The 18,424-nt window shown below is 49.7% G+C and overlaps 1 protein-coding gene across 4 annotated transcripts in view; it reads left to right on the top strand.

Annotated features, from left to right (window-relative positions):
- The window catches only part of SRGAP3 (SLIT-ROBO Rho GTPase activating protein 3), a 137,750-nt gene that overhangs the window by 31,243 nt on the left and 88,083 nt on the right, over positions 1-18,424 (top strand). Inside the window, exon 1 of one of the 4 annotated variants that reach the window (XM_064519248.1) lies at positions 794-869. The exons of the other annotated variants lie outside the window; for them this stretch is intronic. Coding sequence (XP_064375318.1) covers positions 809-869 — 61 coding nt within the window. The 5' untranslated portion in view covers positions 794-808. Of the gene's footprint in view, positions 1-793; positions 870-18,424 lie in introns of those variants that run through there. 4 annotated transcript variants of the gene reach the window in all.

The raw sequence follows: 18,424 nt of genomic DNA, 5'->3' as shown, positions 1-18,424 counted from the left end.
TTGGGAAAAAAACCATGAAAATAACAAGGTGCTCTCAAGATGCATATTATGAGAGTTAAATGGTTGATTTCCTTTGCTCCTCGGTTAGATTAGCGAGAAGAACTGAGATGGTGGATCAGGCTCGGACTGCAGCTGTCGAGGCTCAGACTCGCTCCCCGTTCCCAGGCGCTGCTGCAGTGATGCTGCTGCTTTCGTGTTCGCCTTTCCAGCCAAATGCTGCGGAGGGAGAGCTCGGAGCAGTGAATATGCCCTTAATTTAACACAGTTTTAAAGCAGAAAATCTACAGTAACTGGCTGTGCGTGCTGTTTTTAATAGAGATGCAGAACGCCGGGTCTGATCGTCTTCAGGAGGCGGTCGGTGCCCTCGCGGTCGCTCCGTGCTGGCCGAGGAGGCCGCTGGCGGCCTTGGGCGAGGCAAGTGCACACGTGGAAAGCAAGCAGAAGCCTTAAAAAATAGCAGTACTTAAGTAGGGGAGAGGGCTGGGAGATCCCTGACGGCAATCTTCAAAGTAAAACACAGAGCAAAACCAGGAGCTATACTGAGCATAGATAAATGGGAATATTTTGACTAATCCCTAAGGCCTGGAATTTGCGTTGGCACCGAGGAGGAGCGGGGGAGAGGGGAAAGAGCTGACTGGAGGCCCGGAAACACCGGTAAAGGTAGCCGGGGGCTGGGGTACGGCGTGGTGCTGCTGCGAGGTGCTTTGCAGCTGTCCTGGAGGTCGGAGCGCTGCCGTCGGGGACCGCTCGGTTTGCTGCCCTAGCTGGAGAGGCACGCGAATGCCGAAATGGCTTTTGAAAGCGTTGCATGGCTTTAGAGAGTAACGCACAGGGTCCCAACAGCAGCAGACTCCCTAGTGCTTGCCAAGGTGAGGGCAGCGGCGGTTGCAATGTCGCTTGTTCCGCTTGGGAGATCTGGGCTGGCAAAGGCACACTTAATAGCCTGCTTTTCTCCCCTGTGCACTCAATCTCTTCATTTCTCAGAGCTTGTTGTCTGGAGGAAACACCGGCTCTTTTTACCCCTGCTTTGCCGTAGAGCGCTTTTTCTGCGTTGTTTGTTCTTTTGTTGTTCGCTAACTTAAAAGTAAGTAGCCGGGAGCTGCAGGTAGCGATGCCGTGCCGTTGTGGAGGGCCAGGGGAGGGACCCGGCGGCAGTGGCACGCGGGGCCGGCCGGGCACCGCCGTTAGGGCACGGCAGGGGGGTGGCTCGTGTGTCTGCTTGAGTGCCCGTTTACGCGTCCATCGTGCCCTTGCTGTGCCTGTGCAGCGAGAGGATATCTGCAAGTGTGGGACCCCGTTTTATGTATGCAGCCACCCTAAGGGAAGGCTTGGGTGCAGATGTGGCTGTGCGTGCCTCTTCTGAGTGGGAGGTGACTTGGAAACGAGAGGCTCGCAGGCTTCCTCTGCGGAGTTTAGCCGGTGGGTGCAGAGCGTTTCGATCCTCCGATGGAGGAGAAAAGGGAGGAATTAGCGGAAGTCTCACGTGGAAGCGAAGTCGAAGCAGAGTCGTCTGGGAGAAGCTTTGGAGCAGCGGTAAGCGGCGGGTGTGCACTGAGGTTCCCACAACCACAGCTGACTGTTTAGAAAGATAAATGGAAAACAGTGTTTTGATATACTTTGCCTTTGAAGACACTCTGTCTCTAAAGTCATAAAATGTGGTATATGAGATGTGTATTTGCGAGGAGATTTATTTGCTCCTTGTAGCGGCCATCTGCAGCCGTATTTCTGAAATAAATCATTTAAACCATTTAAACCAGAGACTGACGGGTTTAATTCGGCCCCCAACTAGAGCAGGACTGTGCCTACAAGCACACTTTCCTGTGCTTTCCCCAGTCTCATTTTTGTGATACAGGGATGTGGTTTCTAGCACTTCCTCTCGGTCTTCGTTTTTAGTACTTAGTTTAGGTAAAAATGCACTGTTTTATTTGGAGCAACTGCCATGTGTTCCCACTGCTCTGCTCCTCGCCTTCTCCCCTGCTGGTTTATCCAGTTACAGATATTGCTGAAATTGGTGAAATCCGGGCCTCGCACGAGCAACTGGACTCTGCTCCCGGCAAGGCCTGACCCAGCGGCTGCACCGAGTCAGCTGCTGCCCCTTGAGCTTCCGCAGGCTGAGTCTTACCAAGCCGGAGGCAACAGCAGACAGCTGCATGGATGCTCTGAGACCCCCGGCTTTGACAGGCAGCGGATGACAACCAGGCTCTGATAGCAGCTGATGTGTTCTGCTGGCATGCAAAAATCTGCTAATTTTGACGTCCGTATGGGGTCCTCCCCTTGCTCCGTGCTGTGCTAGCAGGTCCTGGGCGCTTCCCTGGATCTCCGCGTGGGACGGTATTTTAGGGCTGGGTAGGTGACCTCGCTGGGTCGTTGCTCCTGGGCGGCCGTGGGTAGCAGGGGTTGCTGGTGGCTGATAGCGCGTCTTCCTTCTGTGTGTTTTGTTAAAGTCTGAATTTCGGGTGGGTGTGCAATTAATTAGTCCTTCTGCAACATCTGTGCAGGCTGCAGTATGAGCTTATTTTAGAAGAGTGAAAATCAGGAGTAATTAGCAATCTGCTTCAGGAGGAGGTTGCAGAAGAGAGATAGGAGCTGTGTTGCACGCAGGGGACTGGGCTCTCCGCCGACTTTCAGCCCGTATATCCCCACCGTAGCCCGTGGGGTTGTGCGAGCGTGCGTCGGTGTGACATTAAGCGCAAGCATCTGCAATGGCAAATAACCAGCATGGGAGTTCCCGGGCTGGCTTGCTTCTGCTGTATTTTAGGTGTAAGGTGTAATGTCACCATCCGTACGGCACGAGAAAGGAAATTTGGCAGCGGGACTGTGCGGGAAGGGAGGACTTGTCTGTAGCCTGAGGTTCGAACAAGACTGAAAACCCGTGGAGGAAGGGCTGCCGGAGGTTTTGCCCCGCGCCTCGCTGCCTGTTTTAGGCAGGGTGACGCTACCCGGGGTGTGCCGTGCCGGTGCACGTGGTGCGTCAGGCGGCGGCAATTCCAGCTGACGCTGTGCGAGGTTCCCGAACCAAGGTTAGACCTGCTGTTAGGTAGTTGGAAGTTCAAATAAACAAACAAATGGAAACCTTTATTTGCTTCAGCCTGCTGGGACGATACGTTACTGATTTTTTTTTTTTTTTTAAACTGAGCGTTTGTATTTGATGGGTATCGCTGTAGACCTCAGTAAACCTGAAAGCTCCGTTGTTTTTAGCTTGAAGCTACGGATGAAACGAATCCAAGAGCTCTCCACCCCAGACCACGCCTGGACCGTAGGGGAAGTGTCTCCTTCCTCAGCAGCAGGAACGCCTGTGTCCGCGTCTCCTCTTCCTCGTCTTCCTCGCGCGTGACGGGGAAGGCGCGGCGGGAGCGGGCTGCGGAGGAAGCGCTGCAGGGGTCCTGGCCGTGTGCGTACCGAGTGAGTAGAGTGGAATATTTGGGGGATTGCTTTCCAGAAGCGGTGGACGCCTGCGGGGACTGCACCTGCTTCATAGTCATCGTTTTTAATAGTCAGTTCAAAGCGAATTTGGCTCAGGGCAGGTCCGTGCTTGAAGTCGGATGTTTCCAGGGTGCCTTGCACGCGGTCCGGAGGCGAACGAGCTCCTTGGACCCCGGGAGCCGCGTGCGCGTTGCGGCCCCGCGTTGGGTGCTCTCGTGTGCCCCGGGTCTCGGCCAGGCCGCCCGCCCTGCGAGGAGGCAGCCGGCTGCAGCCGCTCCGGGGCCGCGGCGTGGTGGTGCAGGGTGCCGGTACCTTCCTTTGGGCAGGGAACCCGCGTTCCGCCTTTGGCAAATCGTTTCTGGTGGAAAGCGTGGGCGGTGGGAACATCCTGGGGAGTCATTTCACGCTTGCCGTGGGCATTGCCCTGCGGGACAGAGAGGTGGAAGCGGGAGATGCTGAGCAGGTTTAGGGGGATGGAGGTTGCGTCGCAGGCGCCTTCCTTCCCGCCGTGCTGCTGAGCGAGGGTCGGGTTTGCTGCCCTTGGGAGAGGATGGAAGACGTGAAGCAGGGGAAGCCTTTTTTTTAAACAAACAAACAAACCCTGAGCGTGGTGTTATCATAACTTTCCATGTAGGAAAGCAGCAGGACATTGCATGGATGTTCATTTTAACTGGAAATGTTACAGAACCAGTGTTCATGCATGCCTCAGTTTCTTACATTTCATTTAAAAATACCTTTTTTTCCCTAACGAGGGGCCATGCCCTTCGACCAGTCTTGCAGCAGTTACCCCAGGAGGCACGTGGAGCGTGTGCAGAGTTCTGCCGCGGTGACAACCATGCAACGGAGGGGAAATGTTTTTAGTTACGTGATTATTTTTGCCAAAGGACTTTTCAAACGAGGGGTCCGTCGGGGACCTTGTACAACCAGCAGCGTTGGCCAAGGTGGGTGGAGGTGGAGGAGGCAGTGTACGTCGCTGGGCTGAGCCGTCCTTCCCGTGCACTGGGTACCCCTTGAGTACTTACGAGGTAATATTACTGTATCAATTAGGCTATTGGTTTTAAAGAACAAATTGGTAGCGGACTAGATAAAGAAGATAGACTGGAGCATTGTGTACCCGGGAAAAAAACCAATTCATCTGATATTCCTGAGGATCCCTTCCTTGTAAGGAAAGGGAGCAGAGCCCAATATGCCTTTCCCCTATTTTTTCTCATGTTATTTTCACGTTCTTGTTTTTCTCTGCCACATATGGGAGCTGTGATGGCTGTTGCACGTAGAAGTGAAAGAATGTGCTAGGAAAAGAAAATGTCAGTGAACATTAAGTACAGAAGAAACAACGTTATTTCATCGTGAGAAAAAATATATTGTGCATCTGCGGCATCTTTCTGGCAAGGAAGAAGTAACCAGGATCCCTCAGAGCTCTCTGTCGGGACGTACAGGGCTCTGAAGGGGCTGATCGCGGCCTTGCCCGCTGGCAGTGGTAAAACACAGCGGGATGTGTTGACCGGTTCTAGATCAGATGAGTTAATTGAGCGGAGTAAATTTTGTCCTGGTGAACGTCAAAACTTTCAGCGGGCACCTTTTCTCCTTGCTCCTGAGGATGCCTTGTCTGGCGTTGGGAAGAGCCGCCGTACCGCGATAGGGTATTTTTGTATGTGATCTTGTCTTCATTTGAGCTGTTTATCTATAACCATCTGGTTCTGTGCCCGCTAGTAAAGAAAGCCTGGGACGCTGGGGAAGGCGGTGAGAGGAGACTGTTTTACACTGACTTTCAGCTTAGAAGGGAGCAATGTGATCGCTTCATGCCGTAGGGTGGGCGACTCTCGCAGAAGGGCAGCAGGTAGGGGTGGTCCTCCCTGTGTTTGCGGGTGGCAGCTGCTCGCTCCGCACCGGTGAGACGCGTGTTATTAGCCTCGGGTTTAGCCGTCTGCGTGCTCAGCGCCTGCGTCCATGGCGATTCGTGATGGCTTTGAAGCATTTGCCTGGGGTCCCGTGTGGCGTGGAAAGCCCTTCTGGGACCTTCCCTCCACGCCTGTGGCTTTGTCCATCGCACGTTCTTCACAGCCCGAACGTTTGTGCCTCCCCTCTGGGATACAACAGCGCATAAGATACAATAGGGCTTTTTTCCCCCTAAAACTGACTTCACTTAAAAACAGACCGGCGTGAAAGAGTGGGTAGCCAAACTTGACCCAGTTTTGAGAACAAAAATTTCTCATCAGACAAACATTAAACTACTGTTTAATACAGCACTGCAACCTGCACTGACTGTGCTTTCGGCAAGGAAGTAATTTCTCTTCATTTAAAAGGTCTGCTGACTTGGATCAAGAAGCCCATAGCTGCCCAGTAACTGCATCTCCGTACCAGAGAGTGCTCTGAGGGCCCGTGGCTGTGCTTGGCCTGCGAGAGAGATGTACTTTGGCTGCCCCTGCAACGAGTGATCGTCCAGGACCGTAGCCATGGATAGAAGGTGTCTCCGCTTTCATGTGACAGTGCAAGAAAGCAACCGTGGGCTCTGGCAAAGAGCGGAATAGGCTGTCATCAACTTGATTAAAGTCTAGTGTCTGTGTTTGGCATTTGGGCAGTCCAGGGAATGAGCACTCCGTAGAGATTGGGGCCCCAGGTCGAAACCATATTTCATTCTGTTTTACGAAGCCAAAAGTGTGTCTGTCTTCCCCCCCCCTTTCCTTCCTTCGCCAGAGCTGTCTGCTCCCATCTATTCTGCAGCCGAGTTTGCGGACGTTGGAGGAGTCTGAGCTGGAGCTCTCCCCTTTCAGAACGGCACTGAATGGTGCAATTCCTCCTTATCTTTAGGCTTCCTTTCTTTAGTTTCCAAGCTGGCCGGATCTGAGGACAGAGAATATTCTTTTATTGGTCGCTGCATATTTTTCCCTTACTATGCCAATATTATGTTTTTTCCTGGAAAGGAGGAGGAGTGAAGAGGGGTGTTGGCTCTGTGCCGCATTTGGCTGGTTTCTTCTGAGGTGGCAACTTCAGGGGTGGAAACCCCATTGCTTCTGCGGCAGTCGGTTAGACTTCTTAGTCGTGTGCTGGAGGAAGGCCTGAAGGGCAGTTGCTGATCAAGACCGTATGCAGAGCACACTTTACCCTTCCCATCGATATGTTTATTGCTAGGACTGCAAATGCGCAGTGGGGATAATTAACCAAGAGGACATGAAAGAAGAGTGTCTCTAGGTGATGAGGACATGCCTCGCGTGAAGTGCAGTAGTCTCCTGGAGATGCACAGGCCCCCTCGGTTCGGAGGCATGGTTTGCTTAAGTGGGTCGCTCAGCACCGTCTCTGGCTTTCTCTGCTGGGGTCTGTGCTCAGCAGCTACGCTTCTGGTCGGTTTGGTGTAACCCTTTTCCTGAAAGATGTGCCTGCTGCCCTCGTTTCTAATGAGTCTATGTTACAGGGCCACCAGCTCAGTTGTTTCCACTGGAGATTTCACAATTTTGTCTTAATTGCATTTCGTATGGAGAAAACGCGCGCGCTGCCACAACAGCTCGCAGTACTCAGAGCTGCGATGGGCTGTCGGGTCGCTTCAAGGCAATCCCGCGGCTCAGCCAGGGGCTGGGGAAGGTGCTCGCTGGGATCCCAGCCTACCAGAGCCAGCCTACCAGAGCCAGCTCAGCCGGCTGCAGCAGGGAGGTCAGAAAGGGGCGAGTATCGCCTTTGCATTCAAAGTTATGGCTCTTACCGCTGCTCCCGTTTGTGTTGCAGTAGGAGGTCACAGCTGGAATCCGTTTCCAGAGCGATCTGGAGAGCTGCTGAGATCGGGCCGGTCTCCTCCTTGGCATCGCTTTCGTTCGTCTTCCCTGGTGCGTGCAAACCAGGTCCCAGATTCAGAATAAAAACTGAGCTGGATGCACGTCTCCTTTAGCCCTTCGTAGGTCGTGAGATGTTGAAACTGCAAATGGGGAAACACTTTTGTGCCGTAAGGAAAAGTCGTAACGATCCTTGGGATTCGGACCGGCTGTGAGCTAAGGCGTAAGGCATTCCTGCTTGCCACGGACTCAAACAATTGGTTTCTTGTGCAATTTGGTCGGTATTTGGGGAGAGTGTGTACGTGGGATGTTTATACGTACTCTCATTCATTCTTTCACTTGTAGTGGGAGGTGCTGGGCAACCTTAAGTGCAGGTGGTGCTTAATCCCCTCTGAGAAAGAGCGGTTATAGGGAGAGGTGAGTGTTACAGGAGGTGTAAGTAATCTTCCTTGGAGTTTCTGCGGCTGAGAACCCGGAGTCCTCTGGAGGTCCGTTATGCGGCCGGACGATTGGCTTTCTCCCCGGCAGCTTCTCTCAGACCTCTTTCTACGCCTCTGGCTTGAACCTGCCCTCCAACGTGGTTTGCATGTTTACTTTTCTTGCTTTTCACCTCCTTATTGTGTAGTGCACTGCACTTGGCTCAGGCTCTGCGAGTGGATCTTCACGTCAGCACGGAGCAGTCGTCCCAAAGCATTGCTGCTTGTCTCTGTTGCGCTGCAGCACGCGCTCTCGTATGCACAACTCCGGGGCTGTTGTCTGCGACTATTTTCCTTTAAACCTCGTAAACCTCTGCCCTTCCCAGTAAAAGCACTGGTGTCCTGCCAGACCGGCTGGTCCCTGAGCAGACGCGTGGGCCGCGGTCCCTGCGGAGCGGCTGCGGCGTGGCGGGCAGCGCGGCGCTCCTCCCGCCCGGGGCATCCCCGCCGGCTCCGGGGACCTTCGCTCGCAGCTCCCGGCGCTCCGCTGGGCCGCGTGAGCAGGGCTCTGGCCAGCAGAGCCGGGCTGGGGGGGTGGAAGGGCCCCCTCCATGCTGGGGGCGGCGGGTGGTCCCTTCTCCCTGCGGCCGGGCTGGTGGCACCGCGCTGTCCATGCTTGAGGTGGTCTCCAAGGAGCTCGTGCCTGTGTTATTTTTAGGAACATAAATCAAGCAAATATATAAGAAATAGGGCAAGTGCTGTTGTCAGATGTGCCAGTTTCTGTGCGCTCTTAAATTTGAGTCTACTGATTTGTAATGCGTTTTTAATTGTCGTTATCTGTGTCCTTCGTAGATGGTGAGCAGTTCGGCCTCAGTGCAAAGTACAGGCTCATTTCAATTGCAGTGTGGCAAGGCTGGGGACGGAGAACGGTGGCAGAGGAGACAGAGGAAAGACTTATTTTTCTATATGTATATGTATGTGTGTGTGTGTGTATATATCTGTAAAGTTGGTGCAATAATCCTTCCTTCTTAGAGATTCTGTGAGGTTATATTATTGCAATTTATAGGATGCTTTGAGATGCTAGATGAAAGGCTCTTTGAAGAATTATTTTATGTAATATATAATTATATTTATAGGATATATATATAATTTCATATTTATATGCTATATATATAATTTTATATTTATAGTTTTATATATATTATATATATAACTTTAGACACACACACTGCCACTGGATGCAAGTAGGGGTGTAAAGCAATAGCCTAGAAGAGAATTGTTTCAGAGGATTCCTAGATGCACACATTTTTAAGGCCAGAAGATGCTATTAGATGATCTGATCTGACTTCTGGGTATAATATTTTACCCTGTTATTCCTTTATTAAAAAGTCCAGCAGCTCATATTAATGTGGATACCCAACGTTCGTGCTAGTAACCTGATTCTAAAGCTCTGCTGTTTTTAATAATCTGTAAAGTCTTTCTATGTCTGGATTAAGGAATGTAAGGTGCTTGAATGAACCATTTAATGGTCTTCTCCTTTATTTCATTGTAGTGACTCAGGGTGTGATTCACATTCTTGTACAACTCTCTCTTTCTCTAAGTTTAGATAAACTCTCCTTTGCATTTTAATAGCCCCAAAACACAAAGCTCCAGTTACGTCACTTAGGAACGTTCAGTGTATAAAAGACTTTCTCCATCCCATCCTAAGGGAGACGTGCCCCTGAGCTGAATGCACTGCGGTTTTCCTTCTGGAACAAGTGGGCAGGTAATGCCTTTGGATCTGGTGCAACCGGCAAAGTCTGTAGCACCTGAGGGCAGCCAAGATATCCCTTCTCTAGGGAAAAAAAAGCCACCATCTGCTTCTGTGAAACTTCCTTTTGTTCTTCTTAAATCTTGAACAAACACAGCAGAAATCTGTTTGGCTCTTTCTTTTTGATGCTTTAACCAGTTCTAGTGGATCTCTTGCTTCTTCCTTGTATTCCTAACTGGAAAAAGTAGAGGAGAATCGAAACCAGAGCCAGCTTTTCAGCTCTCCCCACTCTCCCCATGCTGCTTTTGCTTTTCTCACATGAGTAAAGCGCTTGATTTTGCAACCTGGCATTTTCCTGTGCAACAAACTAGGGAATTAACGTTCTCTAGAAATTAGAGGGTCTCTGGATTATCCCTGGATTATCTTCTATCGATTTCTGAGGGCAACACAGCAGCACGAGAACTTTCACTAAGAGGCTGTGGGTAGATAGATCTGTCCTACCAAGCAGATTTAGGATTATCCTTTGCAGTGCCGTGTTTCTCCTTCTCACAGTTCAGCCTAGTTCAGTCTGCCCTGCTTTGACTAATCCTTGCCCAAGCATGAACTCGACCACTTTTTCCTAGGGGGTCAGAGAAGCTATTTCCTGTAGCTTGGCCAGATCCGAATCAACGCCTAAAACGTTCCTGCTGCTGATACCTTTGTGTTCTCCTTCTGGGCTCTCCTTAATAAAGGATTGACCTAATCTAGTCTATAAAGTGTTCCCACGCCTTCTTTTTTTTGTGCTTATTTCGTTCTGTTTGTGCAGATTTGTGTTGTGCTAATGTGCTGTTGTTGTTACTACATCCACACATAAAAAAACATTGGGAGCACACCAAGAAAAAAAGGTTTCCTGAAAGGTTGGATTGATTGCAGCTGTTCCACCAGAGTAAAACTTACTGAGGAAATAATTAGGGCTGATTAATTTAGATGGAATTCCTGACTGCCGTGCACAAGGTGCTGATGTAGGCTGGAATCCCCCCAGAAAAGTGGCCAATATGAGATTTTTCAGGAAATTAAATAAAAGAAGGAAGTATAAAAGTCAAAACCAGGGATGAGAGGTTGTTGGATCAGTGGTGGCCTCACTTCATGATCGCTGAAATACTCACCCAAATCTGATCCACACGGCTGGTGTCCGTAACTAGGTATGGATGCCCACGGATGCAATTTGCAAAGACTTCAGGACTATCTTAGGTACGAGAGTCTACTGCATTGGGGTGAATTGCTGCTCTCGATCATAAAGGAAGCCCTGCAACGCTTAGGCTTTGCCTTGGTGCTTTATTTTGACAGCTGCTGACTTCTCTTCCTCTTCTGGGACTCTCACTGAGCAATTTCTTCTATGCGATTGCACCATGTTAATCTTCCTTTTTGCAGTGAATGCCGGTTGCATAACCAGCGGTATCATAGTTTTGTGGAGAGCGTGACCTCTGTTGGAGATCTGACTGCTGCTTCTTGGAGGACTTTCTTTATTTTGCATTCAGAGTTGAATTTTAGGTTGTGAAATGGAAAGGTAGGATAAGGGAGTCTTCTTCCTTCCCTCCCCCCCGCTGTACCATTTTGAGCATCTCTTTTTTGGGAGGGTGTTGTGGCAAGTGGTATTGTTGGAGCTGGTAGATGACTCCCAGCTGTGATTGGCATGTGAAAACGTGTTGGTGGAACTGTGAAAGCAATTGATGGAAAGGAGTCAGGGATAATCCAGAAACCTAAAAGTTTCACAGCTCAAATCGCTGGAGATGTGAAAGGACTGTTAGAAATGGTGAGGGCAAATCTGGGTGGATTCAGTCCTTTCCTTCCCTCATGAGACTATCCAGAAGAAAGGAATCATCCACTGTAAGATTAAGCCTTATTTGGAGGGCAAAATGATAAAGTTTCTTCCAACTATCCGTGCTTGCCTAAAGCTTTTTCAGCTCCATGCAATGGCAAAGTCTAGGAAGAGAGAGGCAGGGAAACGCGTTGAAAACCCTGGGCAGAAACTGGGTGCTCTCCGGGTCAGGTCTTTAAGAAAGGTAGTGGTGGCATCAGTTTGCACAAGTACCGAGCACACCTCGCTTTTTATTTACTCACTGGAAAAATAACGTAGTACTATCAAGGTTGGACTGACTGCTTAACTTGATGCTCTTACAAAGTTTGACGAAAAAGCCTCAGATTGCAGGACATAAGAACTTGAGGCATTTTAGTTTTCTAAACTCCAGCTTAAACCCAGTGAAACACTTTTCACTGCACTAGGTATTTTCTCTCCTCCACAGAAGACAGAAGATCTTTGGGAATTGCTTTGCAGAGTTAGAAGATTGGACATACCATGCAGTAGCTGAAAGACCAACCTGGAGACGCTGTGCAGCAATACAGTGAGACTTGGCAGGTGGAAAAATTGTGTATAGGTGAAGGCATTGCTTTGGACAGAATTTTTCCATTGCTTTATCCTGTGGACCAAATCATGTAATTCTAACACTTAAAAGTTCTCCCATTGTCCCCAGAAAATCTTTACGTTTCAGCTGAAACAAAGGATGGTGTAAGTTAAAAATAGGAGACACTGATGGGAATAAATGTGGAGGCTTTCACCGGGTCCTCCCCTGGGGTGCCTGACCCTGCTGGTTTTCCCATTTGCTGTGTTTACTTTTAGTGGTTTTCCATTGTATGTTTTCTTAAAATATCCTGTGAAGTACTCCGTAAAGAACAAATTTATTCTTTATAACAGTAATAAGAATCGAGCTAGTTAACTACAACTAGAAATGCTTTCAAGAAAAACAGTGATACTAGAATTTAGGATTAATGATGGCAGCTTTTGTTTCAGTTGTAACCCGAAATGTCTACATGCTACTCGTATAGAAAAAACGGTCAGTGAAGGCTTTGACTCCTGATTCTGAGAACGGCTTTTTGTACAGACAGGAGTGGCCGGAGGGAAAGTCAATAGCAAATAAAATGTGATTACGCTTTCTTTGTGCATTTCCCTCGTTAGAGCACTTCTCGTGACGCTGATGTTTTTTCTTTGATGACCTATTGTCTGCAGCCCCTACTCGGGAACCGCTCCTTTAGCTTGTTCACCTCTTCACGGCTTTTCATTGCTGCCCAGTGCAGTCGTATGTCCGTATGTCCGTGCTGCCTGATTGCGGGTGATGCTCTTGGGAGGAAGGGCACGGAGGGAGTCGCGTACTCACACGAGGCCCCTCAAGCACGACAGTATCTCAGAGGGTTTTGTTCCGGGTCTCTTCCTTTGTACAGGACTTAGAGCTGGAGGAGACCTCCGAGGAGGCAGGAGGATCACGTTTTGTGTGGTTTTAACCTGACCTGCAGCTGGGCTTCTCCTGCTCTGTGCGGATCAGGGTGGTTATTGGTAAAGGCTAAGTTTGTGTCCGTATGTCCTGAGTAGAAAGTCTGTGTTAATGCTTTTTGCTGCCTCAGCAGATGCAAGCGTAGCCAAATGGCTTCTGCAGACTTCTGCTTCTGGATCTTGTGGGAGACCTATCCCTTCCACAGAGAAGGGCAGAAACGGGCTGGAAGTGCGTTGGCATAGTCCGTATTTTTAAAGTGCCTGACGTGACTGGTCTCCGCTCCTCTGCGAGTGCTGCCTTGCTGGCTGACAGCATGGGGTACCTTTCTCACAAACGCTGGTGTGCTTATTGATGACTTTGCTCTTGTGTTAGAGGAAGTGCAGGCGAAGACGGGGGAGAGCATCTTCGGGTAAGTGCCACGCTCGGCTCTGGGCCTCTACAAGGCTTAGTTAATCCCCCAATACGTGAATTCAAGAAGAGTTTCCCCGTGTATCTGCTGGGAGCAGGGCACAGGCGGCTGGGACCGGGACGCTGCCACGAGCCTGCCTTCGCGGTGCAGACGTGGGGAGGACGCTGCCGCTCGGCACGAGAGGCCCCGCCGACGGGGTGGTTTCTAGTCGTAACGCGCTTCCCTGTGCGCCTTCCTTCTCCGCTCTGAGGAGCACTTATCCTGCCTCTGGCTCTTCCCCCTACAAAAAGCAGGAGAAGTCATGAGAATATGTGTTTCTGCTGCCTAAATTTAGCCCCCAGAGCTCGTCTGGTCCCAGCAGCATCTCCTGTGGCAGACCGCAGTTTGGAGGTAAGGGTCAGCCACGTCTTCAAAATATCTCCGACAGAGACATCAATAAATACCCGCTGAGGGCTCTGGTTGCACACATGCCTCTCTTCCTGCAGAGAGTGTTTTCCCCTCCCTAAAAAAAGTTGAGGTTCGTTTGTTTTGTTTTTTGCGGGCACAGACTGAAACGAATCGGATGCCGCGCCGAGCGCGAGGCAGCGGCTGGAGTCGCCTCAGCTGGGTTTGAGAGCACGAAATCTGGGGCCCTTATTAAACAGCACGAAAAGCTTAATGCTCTGGTGAAAAATCTCGCTATGGAAACAGGTTCTCCTCTGTTGCTGCAGATATTTTTGTTGGCCGGTTTAGGCTCGCTGGACCCGCATCCGCTCTGAATTCGGGCGAAGGCTGGCCCGGTGCCTCCTGGCCGCGGAACGGCTTGCGCTGGCCAGAGTTTGGTTTCCATCAGGGCTGAGATCCTCGCAGACTCCCTGTGTTTTCTCGGGCTTTTGCATGTCAGCGCTGATTTTACTTTGTGTTTGGTTCTTCCTTCCTTGTGTCCGTTTCCATTTACACGTTTGTGTCTGCACTGCTGTCTGCTCCATGTGTGAAGAGCGTGTGTGCGTTAAGACGCTGGCTTGTTCTCCTGTGGCCCCGCTGGGCCCGGCTCTAGCTTTAGCAGTAGTGCTGCAATTTGGGAGTGACTCTGAAACCCGACGATTCACCCCGTCAGAGGCAGTCAGCGTGCGCCCCGTCGTTACCGCAGCACGGGGTTTAGCGCGGGGGGCGTTGGGCAGCGCGTGTCCTACCGGGTGCAGAGATGCTTGGAGGGATGGTGCTGCCTCACAGGCTGGACGTTGAAATGGCCTCTCTCTCTGAAAGAATGCGTAAGGAGGAATGCTGCACGGTCATGCTTGGAGGACGGTTCTTGTGATGGATTTGTGTACTACACTGAATTTTTCCTTACTCCAAATGGTAGAGTCTGGCTAGTTGAGGTAATGAGTAAGAGACTCAGGGCATTCGGTTACTTCCTATATTGTATTGTGGTTTTACTGTCATTTCTATTTTAAAATCTCTTTAAAATCTCTAGTACTTATGGTGCCTGTCAAGTTTGTTATTTGGGTCCAGTATTTTCCTTGCTTCAGTGCATTGCTGGCTGCTTCGTCCACTGTCACCACTGCTCCGCTGTGCGATCCTGCGCATCGCATGTATTTCAGCCCAAACAGCTGTCGACATCTCCGTTAGCCTCTGGATGAGGGAGCTTCTGGGCAGCAGCAGTTGTCCCTGCTTTCCCCTTCCTTTGCTGCTGGCAATCCCGTACTTCAGTTCCCGACACCATCTGGAAGAACAGGCGTCCCAGACTGTCCCCGGTATCCAGGGAGTATGCTTCTGTCAGGTCATCGGCTATGGCCATTTTTGCAAAATCCGGAGGACCGTCCTTTCCCATTTCATGGGACAGCTTTTTCCCAGCAGGTTTAACAAATCACTGCTCGTGCTGATGTCGTTAATCTGTTCCGTGTGCTCCGTAGGAGTCGGATGTTTTGGCTCCTCGTTCCCACTGTTCAGAGGAGGCATGTGCATAGGTGCATGTCCACGTGTGCACGTGCACTAACTCTTTCTCTCTCCTACTTACTGCATTAAATCTGGTTTTGAGGCTTGCTGTGCCAGAACTTTGTTGCAAAATCCTGAGTCAGTCCTGGCTAACTGACATGGCAGTTACTGTTAAGGAAGGACCTTCCACCAAAAAGGAGGAAAGTTATTCTGCTTGTGTAGTCAGGAGTCCTGACCTCTGTTTTGAGGTGTCATGCAGTTGGCTTTTCCATACTCTTCATGGGGCTTTGGGCTGAGGACAGCTAGAAGGAGGCTGAAAGTGAAGAAGAGACTTTTTTTTGTGGTGAAGACACACTCATGCCATCATTAAGGTTTCAACTGCTCCATTGCTGAAATTTGGTCAATAGCAGTTGAACCACGAAGCAGAAGTTCTGCTATCAGCCCTGGTTTGGAAGAGACTGAATTTGGTGCAGTCTGGGTCTGCACCTCTGTGCTGAAGTATCCTTCTGCCTTTGTTTCCGTTTCTGCAGCATTGATGAAAAACTGGTCCTGGGAAAAGGTGGCTGGGATGGATTCTGGACAGTCACTGCCCCTTTCCGTTGCAGAGGAGCAGGCAGCAAGCCAAAGGCTGGAGGTAGCAGGGCTCCGGGTGGAAAAGCGTGCGTGCCCCAGCCGAGCTGGAAAGCAGCCCTGGAATAACCTCCTTCAGATCAGAGCTGAGTCTTTGAGTAGCCTAGGGAAACTGCAGACCTAGTTTCCGTGAAAGGAAACGAAATGTCAGAACGCACTGGCGGTTTCGGTAATCCCAGCGTAAGATCCTGTATCGAGTGGAAGGACAGAACTGCTGACTGGCGGTTTTTCCAGATGAGGTAGGTTCAGTTGGTGAGGTGGCGATTTTGGGTGCGTAAAGTGTTGTTAGCACTAGAAGTTTACATGTTTCAGAAAGTGATTGGGCAGACTAATGAAGAAATAACCTGTCAAGACTTACTGAGCTGATGCAGGTCTATATAAAAGATGCCCGAATAGAGACGAGTGTGAAAGGTGAAACCCCATGGCTCCTAAATTTTGTGAGGTCATTTTCAAACCTGCACTTCGGTGTCAGCATCACTGCTCACCTGAAGCTGCCTGGCTTTAGGGATGTGCTTCTGAACAATAACTGAGGCTTTGGAGAGGGAGGGAGATATTTTTTCTTGAGAGATTAGTAAAAACTGAGAGATCTAGCACATTCCTCTCAAAAACAACTCTTATCTCCAAATGTTTCTGATGGGAAGTTTGGATCCAAATGTGTGGGTTTGGCAGTTCTTCACATCAGGCCTTCCTACGTGATGCTTTTGCTTCACGTGGAAATGTTTCTTTACTTATCTTGATAGACCGTAGATGCTTCCTAAGTTATTGGAAGAAAGCACATTAAATGACTAAATTCTGCTTTATGTTTTTCCCTTCTTCGCTAATAATGCTAAACATCTTGCCAAGTTCTTTAGAAAACAGTGCAGTCATCAGCGGACTGAATTCATTAGGGGTTGGCATTTAGACTGTGTTCGAGCGCTGCTGACGCCCCATGGAAAAATCTGCAATGCATTCACTTGAGGACCGATTTTGCTTTTGTGATTATCTGGGTGTTTTTCTTGTCCATCCTTGAAATTGTTTTTCTTATTAAGAAAATGTATTTGGACTCTGGACTTTTTTTTTTTTAATTATTTCCGAGCCTCTTGACCAGCGTGCGGGGACTACTGGGAGCTCCGCTTTAAGGGTGCAACGTTAGTGCAAAGCAGCCTGATATTGTGAGCTTTATTGTTCCCTGATTTTTTATTTTTATTTTTTCCTGCCCCCAACCTGCATCCGCAGCATGGCAAAACTTCCTGGCCTGATGTGGAACAATAATTCACAAGCAAAAGCTAGTTTTTTCTCCTAGAAGCTGGTTTGTGTTTTCCTTGGTCTCAAAAAGGAAAGACCATGTAATGCCCGTAATAACGTGGTGTTTCACGATGAAGGCTCGTGGGAAGGCTGCTTGCTGGCCTTCCCAAACGCCGGGGAAGCTGCAGCTGGCAACGGGCTCGCTTTCTGCCGCGCTCGGGTTGCTCCGTTGGCCGTCTCGGACGGCAGGTTTGCGCTCTCCATCTGGCACGCGTATATGTGGTTTGAAATCCTGTTTCTGTTTTTAAATTTCACATAATTGCAACACACCATTATATTTGTTGTCAGACAGTCGTTATCCGTGGAAAGTTTTGGTCTTGAGACTAGGCTGACGTTAAGAATAAACACTATTTTTTCCCCTTTGCTGGCCGAGGAAAGCAGGCCTTCCTAGCAGGGCAGAGTTGTCTCCGAGCTTGGAAACACTGTGTGCACATGGAAGAAAACTGGGTGCTCCGCTTCCTTCGAAACGCTTTTCTTGTGCTGTGTGCCTCTTCAGCAGGAGCAAGTCTGGTGTCTCCAGGTGTGGATTCAGAGCCCGTTTTTGAGGGAAACATTACCATACTGTCAATAACTTTTGCAGATTTGGTTACAAAAGCTTTGGACCAACCCCTCCTCTGCTTCAGTGACCACTGTCGCTTCCATCGTTCACAGCTAAACAAAACCAGCATCTCTAAAGAGCAAAGGGCAAAATCTTCTACTTCCGTGACTCTCGGGGGAGAATTTTGTCTGGCTTGTTCTTAGGTGCTTGTCCAGTTTATTTTTACTTATTTCAAGACTTTATTGCCACCATCTCAGTTTTGATCTTTGTTCTCAGAGAGCTACGTCTAGAAGTTGCCCTGGTTTTTCCTCCACTCTTTATATAAAACAAGGGAGTGTTTTGTGGCTAGTCCGATGATGAAGGTCTCTCCAGTAAAAACTGGACCAAACATCAACACATTTCACACAGGCCAAAAAAGAGGTATCGGTCTCGCCGCTGTTACTGGTAGAGCGCTCTGTGATGGGGGATAGGCTGATGGAAGCGATTATGTCGGTTTTGAAGATTTCTTTCATCCTACTAAGTGGAGGTGAGCGAGTCTTGGTAAACCAGTTCGAGAGTCTTGGTAAACCAGTTCGAGAGGCTTGGACGAGCCCACGGGCAGCTTCCGATGAGCGCCAAGCGAAGCGGCACAGCCTTGAGCATGCTGCAGCTCTGTCCTAGGGCGCGTTGTTTTGAGGAAAAACTTGCTTTTTCAGGGACTGCTTCTGGTTTCGAAGTTATAATGATCCAAGTGAATTAGGCCAGTTCTGCTATCAGTTATTGCTTCTTTAATTCTGTCAAAATCATGATTTTCTTTAGGTCCTGACGGAGGCTTTACGGAAGGGAACTTCTCCAGCTCAGGCTCGGCTTTCACTCCAGCTTCACCTTGTCGGAGGCGCTTGGGATGATGCCGAATCGTCTTGTCCTTGCGCAGCTGCGCTGATACCTGCCCTTGGTGGAGCTGCATCGGTGTCTTGTAGTCGACGTCTTCATTCTTGTTTTACTTGTTTAATCA

This window comes from Dromaius novaehollandiae, chromosome 12 (assembly GCF_036370855.1).
Source record: "Dromaius novaehollandiae isolate bDroNov1 chromosome 12, bDroNov1.hap1, whole genome shotgun sequence".
Classification (NCBI taxonomy): Eukaryota; Metazoa; Chordata; class Aves; order Casuariiformes; family Dromaiidae; genus Dromaius; species Dromaius novaehollandiae.
The sequence above is the reverse complement of the archived record's forward strand: the minus strand, read 5'-3'. Positions and strand labels throughout refer to the sequence as shown.